At 40.4% G+C, this 16,810-nt stretch overlaps 1 protein-coding gene across 2 annotated transcripts in view; it reads left to right on the plus strand.

Annotated features, from left to right (window-relative positions):
• The window catches only part of ATG4B (autophagy related 4B cysteine peptidase), a 36,927-nt gene that overhangs the window by 17,393 nt on the left and 2,724 nt on the right, over positions 1 to 16,810 (plus strand). For both annotated transcript variants that reach the window (XM_089509331.1, XM_089509332.1), the window contains exons 5-12: positions 775 to 876; positions 3,174 to 3,246; positions 5,230 to 5,309; positions 6,623 to 6,819; positions 7,887 to 7,965; positions 9,086 to 9,231; positions 9,533 to 9,589; positions 12,115 to 12,208. In XM_089509331.1, the coding sequence (XP_089365457.1) occupies positions 775 to 876; positions 3,174 to 3,246; positions 5,230 to 5,309; positions 6,623 to 6,819; positions 7,887 to 7,965; positions 9,086 to 9,231; positions 9,533 to 9,589; positions 12,115 to 12,208 (828 nt within the window). The remainder of the gene's footprint in view (positions 1 to 774; positions 877 to 3,173; positions 3,247 to 5,229; positions 5,310 to 6,622; positions 6,820 to 7,886; positions 7,966 to 9,085; positions 9,232 to 9,532; positions 9,590 to 12,114; positions 12,209 to 16,810) is intronic.

The raw sequence follows: 16,810 nt of genomic DNA on the forward strand, positions 1-16,810 counted from the left end.
TGTGTTATAACCAGTAAAGCTTTTGAAAACTTGAAAAATTTGTGGACAAGTCTTTTGTTCTGGCTGTGTTCCCGAGAGCCAGAGGCCTTACTACACACAAAGTCCATAGTATTGCTCTTGAGACAAAACAGGCATGATGCACTCATTTGTATAGATGGGGCAAGGCCTGTCAAAAATACTAGTTGTCAAGAGCCCTTATGGAAAGCATGGGATTTAAGCATCCTTTTGACCTACCCACTCATCCACCCACCTCAAGCCCCTGCTCAGTGAACTGTATGAAAATATTCCCATTCACCCTTGATAGTTTTATACCTCTCAGAAGATGTACAATGGCTCATGCTGTCTAAAAGTCAATTCACAAGGGTAACCAACACAGTTACTTCTGTTGGCAGGTTAGCTTGTGTTCTTTTTGTAATGGGAACTGAATTGGAAATTGTAGTGAGAATTGATAGTGCTACATAAGAGCAGTGGAGGTAAACACTTAGCTGGTGTGTCTTAAGATTTAAAATGGTTTTTTTAATCCAAACTTCATTGAAAGAAAAAAAATTACTGGGAAATGTTCATATGACCTCTTTTCTGACTAAACAATCTTCAAGAATAGTTTGGAATTGTATTTCATGGTCATATTCCTCTGTAGTAATTAGATACTTCATGATTTTGAAGTAAGTAGATTTGGTAGTCTTGTGCAAATTAATCGGTTAACTGTGAGCACACAGAGAAAAAGAACAATATGTTAAGTTAGGAATATTGATGTAAACTTCTTTGGTATTCTAGATTGGAGGTGGGTAAAAGGGAAGAAACAGACAGACAACTATTATAATGTCCTTAATGCCTTCATTGACAAAAAAGATAGCTACTACTCAATTCACCAAATAGGTAAGATTTTTACCTTCACTGTGTTTTTTCCAGTGCCCCATCTTCATCTCTCTTTAATATTGTAATCAATATCAGAATGCAGCCTTATGATTTTAGTTTTCAAAGCGGTCGCTGTTTCAATATGAAAAAATATGGGTTATGTTTGGATATAAATTCTTGCTTATGAACATTTGTTTTTTGTATGCTGTCAACTGGGGAGCTTCTCCATCTCACTGAGTCCCATTTTTCCAAGGCTTTTCTTACCAAGCTTTTGTTCTCAGCTGGGACCACTTTTTCCTTCTTTTCACCTGTTTTCCACAGTCAGCTGAGTACTGAGGACAGAGCCAGTATGAAAAGGCTAAGATTTAAACATTATTTTGTCCCATCCCATCCCTCCAGCCCCTGCTCAGTGAATTGGTATATAGTAGCTGTGCAGTGGGAAATCAGGAGTTTGGCTGGTGAGTAGGACTTCATAAGCCTTTCCCTCCCAACATCCAGCTAAGCAGCAAGGGAGGGAGCATAGGGGTAGAGAGTTAAGGTATCTTTCCATCTGTGATCCCACACCCACTGTAGATGTTGCTGTAGCTTTTTGATTTCATTAGCTAACCCATCTACTAAATGTCAGCTTCATTTGCCAAGTGATAATTTGTCCCTTGAACACAGACACAAGAGTTAAAGCCAATCCTAATTATCAAAAGATAATCCCAATAACATTTTGCAAAGAATGTTATCAGCAGAGTGACCTGATCACCACTGCACAGCCTAAAGACAGACAGCTGGACAGCATTAGACAGGAAGAGGTCTGTGCATTGATAGATGCATTTGAATAGCCTCTCTGTTAAAGATAGAGATGGCAAGGGGGAGAGAATAAAGTGGTGTCCCTGTCCACTTTGGGAGACAGTGGGCCAGAAACCAATGTGTGGCCCCTTGAGGTTTGCCTGAGGAAATACAGCCCTCGAATTAATGTTCTCACCTGTGTTCTAAATGAACAAACAATCAATTTTTTTGTATTGTTAAAAGAAAGAAAGAAAAAAAGAAGGAAACATAGCAATGATTCAGATTTTGTGTTTTATCATGAGTCATGGGCCTTTTCGGAAAAACCTCCCACTTAATTCTATAACAGTACAATCTCATATAGACAGACAGACAGACAGATACACCCACACACCTAGAAATAATGCCCAGTGAATTAATTCTCTTTTTGAAGAAAAAGAAAATAAAGAAGAGAATGTACTTATAGGTTTTAATATGTTTTTGTTATATATATCGATATGTTGAAATAATAAATAAAGAGTGTAAAAAATGAATTAATTTGGACTTGCTTCTAAAAAAGTGTGCCAAGTCAAGAGACTATACAGAACAGAATACTCTCTACAAGTTGAACTAGCTCTTCAACTTGCCGGTAAGCAGGATGAGCAATAGTTTCTGGCATATTTCTCTTATAGAACGTAGAGTGAATACTAGGAGTGAAGCATGGTAGATTTCTTTTTTGTTTTGTTTTGTTTATACGTACAAATTTATTCACATTCACCCCTTTAAATTCCTCCTTCTATTCACAATTCCCCTGATATTCCTCTGTCAGAAAAGTGAAGAGTTCTTTAATATGTAGATGAAACTGAAGTCTTCATATGCTTTCTCCATTGTGACAGTCACAAATAACTCCATGGAAAAAACTCATCTTGTGAATCTACCTTTTGATTGATCTCTGTCATATTCAGTGAGCACAGTCACCTTCACTAAGAATTAGAAACAACTGGAAGTGATTGAAGTAGTTTCAAGGCTAACAAGTTAGTATTTTTAAGGAATAAAAGTAGAGGGAAACATGCTGTTAATTTTATGTCAACACATTCTGAGCTGCTGCATTTTTGTTTAGTGATGAGTAATGTATTTCCGGCATCTCCCAAAGTCAGGTGTCATCCTACCTCAATAGATGGTTCCTTTAAAAGATCAAAGAACTATAACAGATTCATATGGCAACTCTTTTGGGAGCCCTGTGCTTGTGCTTCTTTTGATGTCTCTCAAAATCTCATCTCCCTTTCCATAATTTTCATATGTACTCTCCAGTATATACAGAATGTGTATACACACACACACACACACACCATTTATAAGAAGTTCATTTCTGTAAAGCTTTACTAATATTCCTTCCTTTCCAAGTAAAGAGGTGATTGGTTTTTGAGATATTTCCATAATTATTTTTAATGAGTATTGTATTTGTCACCAGAATTTTAGGGAACCACCTAGTTTCTGTTACCTTAGTTAAGAATCGGCAGTGGCTTGGGTGATGTTATGGAACCATTCTAATTTGTTTGTTGTAGCCCAGATGGGAGTTGGAGAGGGGAAATCCATAGGCCAGTGGTATGGACCAAACACAGTTGCACAAGTACTCAGGTGAGTGCACAGTGGTTCCTACTGCCATTGATACTTTTTACTCCACAGAATTGTTATGAACTATCCATGTTGATTTCCACAATGCAGCATATTCAAACAAAATCAAATTGATCCGTGCTACTTGTTTATTTTTCTTCTGAATAATAATCACCTCAACAAGTCAAAAGAGACTTGGGAGTTTCAGGTATTTTGTTCAAGATATGTCTTGGTGACATTTTTTTAATGCTGATGTCAGCATTTCTTCTTGGGCCTTGTGCTGTAGGCATGCACTATGGCAGGTGAACCCAAATATAGGTAATCAAATGATTTGTCTTTGTCTAAGAAATTAAAGCCAAACTTTTACAATTAGTCTAAGTCCATAGTTATTTTCAATATTTATATAGCATGTAGTAACAATTTCTCTGTCTGTTTCACAAGCAAACATTAGAAGCATAATATGTAACTTTTCAGAAACTTGATTGCTTTTCCAATATCATTTCTGTAAAGTCTGTAGTCCCACCAAGTACAAATAACTGAAATAATTTCACATTTTTATTGCATGGTAGGACAAAAGATCCACCTAGTATAAGATTCTGTCCCAGTGATGGTTAGCCAGATGTCTCTAGGAACATTCTCCTTGTCTTTTGTGTCCAATGTGGCTATTGATAGATTATTAACACCATGACATGACATATTCCTACCCCATTATTTTCTAAAACTGCATAATCTATACATAATGATGTTAGGCACGTTACAGACTGCCTAAAAGTCCAGCTGCACACCTAATTGGTAATCCCCAGCTAGGGATTCAGCTAGGAATCAGCTAGGGTTCAAGCTAGGAATCAGTGGCGCTGTACAGACGGGCCCTACGGGGCGCTGTCGTTATGTGCGAGGGGCGGCGCTTCCAGACGCGACTTGCCCCTCGCACGTGATGAGGGTTTCAAAATGGAGGCGCCCTGTACATGCGGCACCACCATTTTGACGTGATGGATGCCTAGCGTCCACATGTCCCAGCGGACGTGCTGCAGAAAGAACCTACTTTTTGCGGGTTCTTTTTGCTGTGCAAGGGAGACGCGTGGTTTGTCCACTGCGGCTCCCTCGCGCAGCAAACCAGGGCGGTTTGTATCCCGCCAATGGAACTTAAGTGCTGACACCCAATTCCCATTGAAGCATTGGGCTTTTTCCAGTAGGTGCTAACAGTTGGATTTAATCCTTGAGCCAAATAATGAAGGAAAATGGAATGAAATCGACTGCATTAATACAGTGGACCCTTATTATACGCTGGGGTTTGGTTCTAAGATCCCCCGTGTATAACAAAATCCGTGTATGCTCAAGTCCCATTAAATATAATGACATAGCAAAATGGTGTCCCTAATAAAAAATGGAAAATCAAGGTAAATTTATACTTTTTTGGAACATTTTCAAACCGTGTATGCTTGAATCCGTGTATAAAAATTCCGTGTATAAGAAGGGCCGACTGTATTGTCTGCAGCAGTTTTGTAGGCTAGTGTCTATATTATGATACGAAGTATTTTGGAATACATTTTTTAAAATACATTTTCCCAAACTGGTATGACTGCTTACAGTCTATGTCTCTTGATGAGAGATGTTTTAGTGAAAAGGAAAAATGAGGCTGGGGTCCATACCTGTGTAGGAGAAGGAGGCTTTGAACATTGTGTAGATATTCTTTCTTGGTTGCTGGAGACAATCCAACCATTTCTGACTTCAGACTCTGAAGCTGAGTTTATAGTTATATAGTTGTATGCTTATACACTGGGAACACTTTCTGTGCAGTATGCTCAAATATCATCTCATGAACATAATGTGAAAGTAAAGCTATGGGATGCTGCACTTGTATCTGATAATTGTATTAAACAGCCACCTTGTGAAACAAGACCAGTCATGCGGCTTTGGAGACCTCATGCAAATTTTAAATTCTTGATGTAGCTACAGCCTGTCTTTTCAAATGTGCTCACCACTAATATTTCTTTCTCTGCCTTATAGAAAACTTGCTACTTTTGATACATGGAGCTCCTTGGCAGTACACATAGCTATGGACAATACTGTTGTGATGGAGGAGATAAGTGAGTATCATTGTACTGTATCAGTGTGTTCAATGAACAATATCTTGGTTGAATCGACTGAAACTGGAGTGTGTATTTTTTTAACTGAAAGTGTCATTCCTCTAATCTGTAACAAGTACTTTAGGACACATCAGTAAAGGAGATGAATACAGTTAACTTTGGTATCTCAGTTGGTAATGTTCTGAATGTGAATTGAAGAACTCTTAGCCAAGGATAGTTCCTTCATTGGGTGAAATTCGTTAGACATAATGGTTAGAGGTGTGTGACTAAAACAGTATAAGCAGAAGTGTATGTTTCAAAGGTTACTTGTTTTGTTTGGAGATGGGAAAAGTTTAGGTTCCAAAACTAAGATTTCTGAATCTAGCACGGTGCATTCTGTAAACGTGAAGAGAAGTGCAGTTTCCCCACTACTTCTGCAGCTTCATGGTGGTAGAAATGACAAACTCCAGTCATATATTAAACCTGGAAAACCTTGCCCGATGTTTTCATATTTCCACAACAACAACATACATTTATGGCGAGCTAATTTCTTTCCCTTGATGTTTAAAGTGGTCCCTGACTGTATATGGTCACCCATATGTCCAATGTCCAATTGTTTTCATTCTCAGTGGACTTTGGGGCTCTACAGACCGCCCCAAAGTAGCGGCTCTGCACTGCCCCTTTCAGTGCAGCACTGGATTGGGGCCGCAGTAACTGCATGCCGCGGCCCTGATCCGGCTCTTTGCTGCTCTAAAAAAAAGCAGCAAAATGCCAGTCCTTTTTAGAATGGCAAAAAGCCACCCTTGCCACCATAGTGGCAGCTTTTCACCGATTCTTCGGTGCAGCGTGTCCAAATGCTGTGTTGAAGAAGCGGCATGTCGCCACCTGATGCCTGGTCAGGCATGTGGCATGACACCGGCATCGGGGCATTGTGTGGTCAAGCGGCGTGCAGTTGCCATGCCCCCACTCCACCCCCATGCTGGCATTTATTGCCAGTCTGTACAGCCAGTAAATTTGCCTTTGCTTGCATTGACACATAACTAAATCTGATTGGCCATATAGCATGACTATATCCAGTATGTGATCCCTGACTAAATTTGTAATTAAATGGTAAAGCCATTCTTGTATTTAGTATTTGGTTTAGCACTTCGATAACAGTGACATTTGGGTATGAGCATTTCATGGAGTAGATTCTAGATTGAAGGGATCTCTGGAAACAGGACAGAAAAGAATTATTCTTGAAACCTTAGGATCAGGCTGACTGGACCAATGGTTTGGCATATTGTGTGAGACCATGTTGAGTGTGTTTCTGCTTATGTCTTTACTCTGGGTAGGAAGGTTGTGCAGACTCGGCTGTCCATGTCCTGGAGCTTCAGCATTTCCTGTTGCAGAATCAGACTTACTTTCCAATGGATATCCAGATGGAGCAGAATGTACAGACAGGCTATTGCTCTGGAAACCTTTAGTGTTGCTGATACCTCTTCGCCTTGGGCTCACAGATATCAATGAAGCCTATATTGAAACACTGAAGGTAAGAAATGATCATTTGCACTGAATATACAGGCAAAGCTGTCTAGTACTCTATGTGCATTTTAATAACTCTACTTATTAAATATACCCCATTGATAGCTAGGCCAAAGTGCTTTATACTGCTCTCAATGCTAATTTATTTGAAAGAAGCAGTCTAAAATTAAATGTTAAGGCCCAATATATCTGAAATGCACAAATCACATGAGTCACATCAGCTAGAATATTAAGAATAATCACAGATGTAGGGACTGTGTATATAGTCCCAGCATGAATTCTGTACAGTGCGCCCGCGCCATACGCGGCCTTGAGCATATGCGCTCAAGCCACGGGGCACGCGCAGGGCGGAAGGGGCGGCGCGTCCCATTCAATTGGATGGGCGCGCGCGCCTGTTGTGCCCCGCGCGCGCGCGCCGCCGCACACAAGCCCCATTGTTTCCAATGGGGCTCGAGCATAGGCGGAATTCGCCTTACGCGGAGGGATCTGGAACAGATCCCTGCGTAAAGCGAGGACGGACTATGGAATGACCAGTTCAAGTGGGATGAAGAGAAATCCTGAAACTAGTTGTGATCTTGTGTTTATCAGAAATTTAATTATATTGAATTGTTTATTTTTCCCCTTTGCAATCACTGTGCTCTTTTGCAAACCCAGTGAAAAATGACCAAGGCCATGGTCCTGTGCTTGCTTAATCTCAGCACTACTTCCATTGAAGACAGTGTGACTTAGCGCTGAATATGTATGCCTAGGATTGTGGATTGTGCTTTCAAGTTCCCTATCTATGGAGATCGTTGTCATTGTCAGTATTTGTCAGTCATTTTTTATCAATCAGTGGTTACTCAGTGGTTACTACTTTGAAACCTTTTAAACTTTGCTGCTTCTCATAAACATTATGCACTGCTGTCCTTTGTGACAAGGCTTTTATCCTAAATATAGGTATTTTAGCTGTTCTTGGATACACAGCAAGCCAGCGTGTATCTTATTTTTTCTAGCTGTATATTGTGCTTTACTTATATAGATGTTCCATTTTCTGCTAGCTGCTGTGTGACACACTGCACATCTGTTGTTTTCCAGCACTGTTTTATGATGCCTCAGTCTTTAGGAGTCATTGGAGGAAAACCTAATAGTGCTCATTATTTCATTGGCTATGTAGGTGAGTAACAGACATCCCCAGCAGTTGCGTAATGAATGTCATCCATGATGTATGAGTGTGAACATCTTAAACAACCTTCCTTGATGTGGTGCCTTCCAGGTATTTTGGACTAAACCTATAATTCCTGACCATTGGTCTTATTGACTGGAGTTATAGGATGTAATAGAACTTGGAAACACCAAGTAACTAGTAGCATAGTTATCTGCAGTTGCTTTCCTTGAAATAGTCTGGAGACTTATTCAGTAAGGATGTATGTATGCAATTGCTTAAAATTTTGAGTAATGATGGTATAATGAACTTACATTTCCACAGTAATGAAATGCGGAGGAAGAAAGCTGCTTTACTAGTGTAACAAGTTTCTAACTACTATTGCAGTGAGTAATAGCAGTAGGCTACTTCTCAAACAAAAGAGCAAGTAATGGGAAGAAATTACTTTTAAAAAGTAATTTTGGGGCCCTACCTTGGGGAAGGCTAGTTTAAAACATGGCTTTTCCAGTCCTGATCTGACAGATGTAACAGTTGGATAATGCTGCTACATCGAGCATTCTTCACACCCTCAACCATTTTCAATTAGAGTAATAGGAACAATAGGCAGTGTAAGGCTCTCCTGAATGCCTCTTTTTTATTTACATGGTTTCTGAAGCTTTCCCCATTTGCTCAACTGCTGATTGAAATGCATGCACATCATTTCTAGGCACCGAGACCACATGACCCTGGAAACGCCCAGGTGTCTGTGTCACATAGAGATGTGTACCCTCCTCTCTTTGTCTTTCTCCTTTCTTCAAGATGGTGGGAGCCAGTTCTCCTCAGTTCTTTCTCACCTGAAACTTTGCCAGGTCCTAGTTAACTAAAGGAATCTATGTATGTATGTATGTATGTATGTATGTATGTTTAGAATGTATGTTTCAAAGTAAATATAAATATTTCTTTTATATAACTTGGATACTAGTTGTTTACTGAAGCTGTTCTCAGATATTCAAGAGACCTAATGCATTTCTCAGCAAAATCTGCTAACACCCCAGGAAACTACCCCTGATCCCTCAGTAATAACTCTGCTCTCATCCCATGGGAAATTCAGTATTGTTTTGATTATAATTTCTTCTGGTCTATTTTTCTCCAGGTGAAGAGCTAATCTATCTTGACCCACACACTACTCAACCTGCAGTAGAGCCCATAGACAGTTGTCACATCCCTGATGACAGTTTCCACTGCCAGCATCCACCCTGTAGAATGAGCATTGCAGAGCTTGATCCTTCCATTGCAGTGGTGAGTGTGTGTCTGCAGCTCATTTTCATTCTAGGTGGGGGCTAGGATCTGAGGCAGTCTTTCAACTGTCTTTTTACTTCCAGAGGATTCTTCTCCCTAAATAGTTGGGCTCTTTCATCTGTATCTAGTTGTCTCAATAGGATAGATACACTGCTGTGCTAATCTTTAAATATTCAAAAGGTGGCTGTTTCTCAAAACATGTTTAAAACAATCACTTTTATCACATTAAACATGATTATACCCAATTTCTTCTTCAGACTATATATTCCATTTATGTGCAAATGTTACCTTTCTTTTACAGGGCTTCTTCTGTAACAATGAGGAAGACTTCAATGACTGGTGCCAGCGAATAAAAAAGGTTTGTGTGTAGTCAATTCTTTGTCAAAAAGAACAAGAACCTATGGAAAGTAGTGTAAAACTGAACACAACTTCCAAAATTCACAAAACAGTGATACCTTCAGTGGGTCAACCAAAATGCACAAATATTGCAAGCATTTGAAGCTCCACTGGCTTCCTCAAAGGTGTTAAGAATCATACAGGAGAAAGTAAAGAAAGGTGACAATAGTCATAGGCCTGCATTTTGTCAAAATTTTGTGGTTGTTGTCTTCAGTTCAGATGGTATGGAATGGTATTCATGTACTCAGGCAGGTTCTTTCTCCTTTTGGCCATGTGAGAACTCTGAAACTCTTAAAGTTCAGGAAATAAACTTTAAATTCCATTAGCAAAATAAAAAGCTACTGCCTTTGAGATCCAGTTTGTCTCTAATTTTGGTGAGGCCATAAACACCTTCGTTAGGAAGAGAACACTGAATTTGTCAGGAAGCCTCCATGCTTTTGCATTAGGAAAACGTTTAGTAGTTATTAAGGTAAAACAAGCCAATGCAGTCCCAATTTAAAAGAAAAAAAATTGATTTATCTTTGTTGGAGGTAGAAACCTCACCTAGTCAAATCCTGTTTATTGGCTCTCTCTTTAGGATTCCTCTGTTTTGGCTAAAATGTGGTATTTTCACATCTAGGAAGTATATCCAGGGGTAGTCATGTTGTAAAATTGAACTGAGTTTTGAAAAGTACTAATGATGCAGCATTAATGTCAACAATTGTGTTGCCACAGTCATCCTAGCTTGACTTGTTTGAGATTAAGGCTGCAGTCCTATGTATGCTTACCTTGAAACAAGCCTCCCCCAGTGCAGTTCACTTTTAAGTAAATACGCATTTTAACAGCTTTAATATACAAATTCTTAAAATGTCTGCACACAAAAAAGAATGGTAACAATAAACATAAAACAGAAGCAGTGACTTTGCAAAATATTAGCTCACATCCAATGAGAGCTAGTCAGAGAAACTAGTGAGATAGAAATTCATTGCAATTGTCTGTTTGATTTCAGTGGGACTCACTTTCATTGAGATTTGGGCTAATTAAAACTTGAGCTGATTTTAAATAAGGTCTAGATCTGACACATCCGACTCATCATACTGGGTGCCTGGCAAGCAGACTTGATAAAATTGTTCTACTGTCAAGGGGTCTACCTTCAATAAAACCCTAAAACTATAAACCTCTAATAAGCCTACAAAATTAAGGTTATTCTGTTCTATTAGGGAAAAATCCAAATAGGTGATGCCTTTATTGTAGGGATGGGCAAAGTGATGCTCTTGAGCTGTATTTCTGCAGCCCATGAAGCCTCCCTATTATTTCCCAGAGCCTTTCCACCCACCCCATTTTTAAACAAAAAGTCAGCATAACTTTGTGACAGTTTGTATTCTGAAATCATGCAAAAATCCCCAAAGTGTATGAAAACATGCACAAATACCCTGTTCTACCCCACATGCTTCTCAGAACCCCCTACTCTCTGAAATGGCTATTTTCTTCTGCAGCCATTCTCAAAATGGTGACAGAAAAAGGCACGCCTTTACTTCCTGTCATTATTTTGAGAAGATTTGTAGGAGAAATGCCTCTTTTTCCCCCTCTATAAAATGGTTATAGGAAATGAAGGTGTGTCTCTTCCTGTCACTATTTTGCAAAAGAAAACAGATATTTGGGTTTGGTGGGAGGTACATGGCCAATGGGTGGACCTGGAGGGGAATTGTTCCCTGGTTCCCCTATCCCTGCCCTATTGGAACCAATTAATTCCACAAAGTGTGAATAAACTTTTAAGTACCCCCAGAATGCACAACCAAACCACAAAAGATTTGGGGGAAAGATAGTTGGAAAACAGAGCTGGGTAATGTGCTTAGAGACTTATTATTATAGGAGATTTGTGGTATGATAATGGTTTTACTAGATGCAAAACAAGATTTCAGGTAACACAAAGAGCTACTGAGACAAAAACTGTGACTTCAAAGTAAAGCACTGCATAAAGTTGTATGACAGTGTTAGTTCTTTAGAAGTATAGTTTATCAGGAGCAGGAGGCTTTTGCCTGTTCTTAATTTTATTTATTTGCACTGTTAAGAAACTGATTGCTCAGCATGTACAAATAATTGATACTGCATTGGTATCTTCCAGTGCTATGTCTCAAGATCACATTTTATCTTGGTCATTCTGTGACTCTTGCATCTGGTCATGTGTTAAGGAATGGTTGCCTCCTTGCTTCTTCCATTTTTTGTTGGTTGTGTGCTTTCAAGTCATTTCCAACTTATAGCAACTCTAAGGTAAACTTTATCATGGGGTTTTCTTGGCAAGATTTGTTGAGAAGTTTCCCATTGCCTTCCCCTGAGGCTGAGAGTATATCTGAGGCTTCCCCTGAGGCTGAGTGAATATCTAATTTTAAGACCATTTATATTGATAAATGGCAGAAGTAACGTGTGTCACCCAGCATTAACAAGCTATACTAAGCACCTTTGTTATGAAATCACCCACTAATACTCCTTATTACAATTTTCCCACAGTTATCATTAATTAGAGGAGCCCTGCCAATGTTTGAATTAGTAGAACATCAGCCTTCACACTTCTCTAGCCCTGATGTTTTGAATCTCACTCCAGGTAATGGTTATTTCTTTGTCCGTTTTCAGATTATTTTTGTTACTTATGTTTTTTTGTTATTCCATGTACATTACTAATGTGATAGTAAGCCTTTGGTTTCTTTCAGGGTTTGGGTTACATGTCAGCTAGATAAGGCATTGTGTGTTTAAAGCTCCAATAAAATTGGAGTATCAACAGTTTCAGTTACCCATGGACCCAAAATATTACAGTAATTTATTTGCAGGTTTTGCCGCAGTGTATAAACTGCTTGAGACCATACCACATAGGTGGGCATGTGAGAACTCTGCTTCTGTGCCACTGCAAAAGGGGGTTAGCTGAGGCTGCATCAGAGAAGCAGCCAGAAAATGGCAACAAACAAAATAGTGGTGGCCAAGAAGTCTGAGAGGTGTGGCCCAGCAGCAGCCTTTTCTCCACTCTCATCCACCTACCTCTTTCAGCACAAAGCTGGCTTTCTAAACACCTTTTTCTATTCTCTGAATCTTTCTTTTTTCCTTCTTCATTACTGCCTGTCTTCAATAACAGGCCTGTATTCATGGGATGGTTTCTGCTGGGGAGGGGGAGAAAGAAAGCTCCGGAAAGTAAAGGTGAAACAGGGCAGTGTGTGGAGGGCCTTCTGCCATCTCACTAATCCCAGTGTTTGGCTTCTGTGGGGAGGGGATCTCAGCTGCTGCCACTCTCTCTCCCAACAGCCTTCCTTCCTGAGCTGGCTGAGTTGGTCTCAACAGCAATATTGGAGTCCTTTAATAACAACAACAACAACAACTTTATTTATATACCGCCTTTCCTGTAGATCAAAGCGGTTCACAACATAGTAAGCATGTGACATAGTAAGCTTTGTCTTGTTGCACTGGGGGACTTCAACATCTATGCAGATACTATGCAAATAGGTGAGAGCCACTACATGTACAGTGGATTCTTGTCCTTCCTGAATTCTGAAAGCAGTTAGAGGGGAGTGGACGAGTGAGTAAGTGGTGAATGCCTCAGTGTAGTAAGAGAAATTTCTATCTTGCTTAAAAGAGGCTGTGGTGAAGCCATTACTAAAAAAAGACCTTGTTGGATGTCACCATTCTGAATAATTACTTACAGTCTTTAACATTCTATTTTGGGGCAAAGTTCTGGAGCGTGTAGTCGCCTTCTAGCTCCAGGGGTTTCTAGATAACATTATCTAGATCCATTTCAATCTGGCTTTAGGCCTGGTCATGGGACAGAGACAGTTTTGGTAGTCTTAGATGATGGCCTACACAGGGAACTTGATAGTGGTAGTGTGCTCCTGTTGCTTCTGCTGGACCTCTTGGCAGTTTTCAGTACCATTGACCATGGTATCCTTCTGGTCCAATTCTCTGGGATGGGACTTGGGGGCACTGATATGCAGTGGTTCCAGTCTTTCTTGGAAGTGTGAACTCAGAAAGTGAGGTGGGTAGTTCTGTTTGATGCCCTGGCCTTTGGCCTGTCAGTTCCCTCAGGGTTCTGTTTTCTTTCCCATACTGTTTAACATTTACATGAAACCATTGGGACAGATCATCCAGAGTTTTTGGATGCAATGTCAACAATATGCTGATGACACCCAACTCTATCTCTCCTTCCCATCTGATTCCATTGAAGTTGTTTCAATACTGAACCAATGTCTGTTGTCAGTAATGGAATGGATCATAGAGTTGGAAGAGACCACAAGGGCCATCCAGTCCAACCCCCTGCCATGCAGGAACTCTCAATCAAAGCATCCTGACAAATGGCCATCCAGCCTCTGCTTAAAGACCTCCAAAGAAGAAGACTCCACCACACTCCGAGGGAGTGTGTTCCACTGTTGAACAGCCCTCACTGTCAGGAAATTTCTCCTAATGTTGAGGTGGAATCTCTTTTCCTGCAGCTTACATCTATTGCTCCGGGTCCTGTTCTCTGGAGCAGCAGAAAACAAGCTTGCTTCTTCCTCAATATGACACCTCTTCAAATGTTTGAACAGGGCTATCATATCACCTCTTAACCTTCTTTTCTCCAGGCTAAACATCCCCAACTCCCTAAGTCGTTCCTCATGGTTTCCAGACCCTTCACCAATTTAGTTGCCCTCCTTTGGATATACTCCAGTTTCTCAATGTCCTTTTTGAATTGTGCCTAGAACTGGACACAATATTCCAGGTGGGGCTTGACCAAAGCAGAGTACAGTGGCACTATTACTTCTCTTGATCTAGACACTATACATTTATTGATGCAGCCTAAAATTGCATTGGCCTTTTTAGCTGCCACATCACACTGTTGACTCATGTTCAGTTTGTGGCCTACTTGGTCTCCCAGATCCCTTTCACACGTAGTCTTGTTCAGACAGGTGTTCCCCATCCTATATCTGTGTATTTTATTTTTCCACCCTAAGTACAGTACCTTACATTTCTCCATGTTGAATTTCATTTTGTTAGCTTTGGCCCAGCTTTCTAATCTATTCAGGTCGTTTTGAATGTTGATCCTGTCCTCTGGGGTATTAGCTATTCCTCTTAATTTGGTGTCATCTGCAAATTTGATGAGTATGCCCCCAATTCTGTCATCCAAGTCACTGATAAAGATGTTGAATAACACTGGCCCCAGGACAGAGCCCTGTGGGAACTGGTCACTTCTCTTCAGGATGAAAAGGAACCATTGTTGAGCACCCTTTGGCTTCGGCCAGTCAACTAGTTACAAATCCATGTAACAGTTACCTTGTCTAACCCACATTTTACAAGCTTGTTTGCAAGAATGTCATGGGAAACCTTGTCAAAGGCCTTACTGAAATCAAGGTATACTGTATCCACAGAATTCCCTTCATCTACCAAGCTGGTAATTTTATCAAAGAAAGAGATCAGATTTGTCTGGCATGACTTGTTTCTCTGAAACCTGTGTTGACTTTTTGTGATTATGGCATTGCTTTCTAGATGTTCACAGACTCTCTATTTAATGATCTGCTCTAGAATTTCTCCTGGTACTGATGTCAGACTAACTGGACGGTAATTGTTGGGATCTTCTTTTTTCCCCCCTTTTTGAAGATGGGGACAACGTTTGCCCTCCTCCAGTCTGCTGGGACTTCTGTTCTCCAGGAGTTTTCAAAGATTATTGCCAATGGCTCCGATATTACATTTGCCAGTACTTTTAATACCTTTGGATGTAGATCATCTGGTCCTGGAGACTTAAATTCATTTAGATTAACAAGATATTCCTGTACTATCTCTTTACTTATTCTGTGCTGAAATTCCCCTGTTATGTCCTCTGCTCCATTATCCTCAGGTTGAGCACCCTTTTCCTTTTCTGAGAAGACTGAGGCAAAGAAGGTGTTGAGTAATTCTGCCTTTTCTCTGTCCCCTGTTAACATTTTGCCATCCTCTCAACGCAGTGGCCCTACCATTTCCTCTTTCTTCCTTTTGCTGCGGACATATCCAAAAAAGCCCTTTTTATTGTTCTTACCTCTCTAGCAAGCCTGAGTTCATTCTGCGCTTTAGCTTTTCTGACTTTACCCCTACACATGCCTGCTATTTCTTTGAATTCCTTTTTTGTGATTTCCTCCTTTTTCCATTTCTTATACATGTTCCGTTTCAAACTTAGCTCAGTTGAAAGTTCCTTAGTCATTCATCCTGGTTTCTTGAGACACCTCCCATTTTTCTTTCTCACTGGAACTGTTTGAAATTGTGCCTTCAGTATCTCCTTTTTTTTGAGAGCAAAAAAATTGGATCTTAATCCAGACAAGACAGATCAGGAAGTAGGGGCTCCCCCTGTCCTGGATGGGGTTACATGTCCCCTGAAAGCTCTTTTCCTGTAGTTTGAATCCATTGCTCCGGGTCCTGTTCTCTGGAGCAGCAGAAAACAAAATTGCTCAGCCCTCCTTCAAATATTTAAACAGGGCTATTATATCACCTCTTAACCTTCTCTTCCCCAGGCTAAACATATCCAGCTCCCTAAGTCTCCCCTCATAGGCCATGGTTTCCAGACCCTTCACCATTTTGGTTGCACTCCTGTGGACATGCACCAGCTTCTCAATATCCTTTTTGAATTGTGCTCCCCAGAACTGGACTTAGTATTCCAGATGAGGCCTGACTTCCCTTGATCTAGACACTATATTTCTATTAATGCAGCCCAGTATTGCATTGACTTTTTTAGCTGCCGCATCACACTGTTGACTCATGTTCAACTTGTGGTCTACTAGGACTCCTAGATCCCTTTCCACACATAGTCTCATTCAGCCAGGTGTCCCCCATCCTATATCTATGCATTTCATCATTTTGCCCTAAGTGCAGTACCTTACATTTCTTTGTGTTGAAATTCATTTTTGTTAGCTTTGGCCCAGTTTTCTAATCTGTTACGGTCATTTTGAATTTTGAGCCTGTCCTCCAAGTCTGGAGTTCCCAACCTTTTTGACTCACAGAGCCCTACCAGCTCCATGGAGCATAGATTGGGAACCGCTGCTCTAGGATATTAGCTAGTACTCCTAATCTGGTGTCATCTGCAAAGTTGATAAGCATGCCCTCTATTCTTTCATCCGTCATTGATAAAGATGTTGAATAGCACTGGACCTAGGACAGAAACCTGTGGCATCCCTCTGGTTACTTCTCCCCAAGATGAAGAGGAGCCATTGCTGAGCACCCTTTG

This window comes from Sceloporus occidentalis, unplaced genomic scaffold, assembly GCF_023333645.1.
Source record: "Sceloporus occidentalis isolate IW3139 unplaced genomic scaffold, rSceOcc1.0.p SCAF_2, whole genome shotgun sequence".
Lineage (NCBI taxonomy): Eukaryota > Metazoa > Chordata > Lepidosauria > Squamata > Phrynosomatidae > Sceloporus > Sceloporus occidentalis.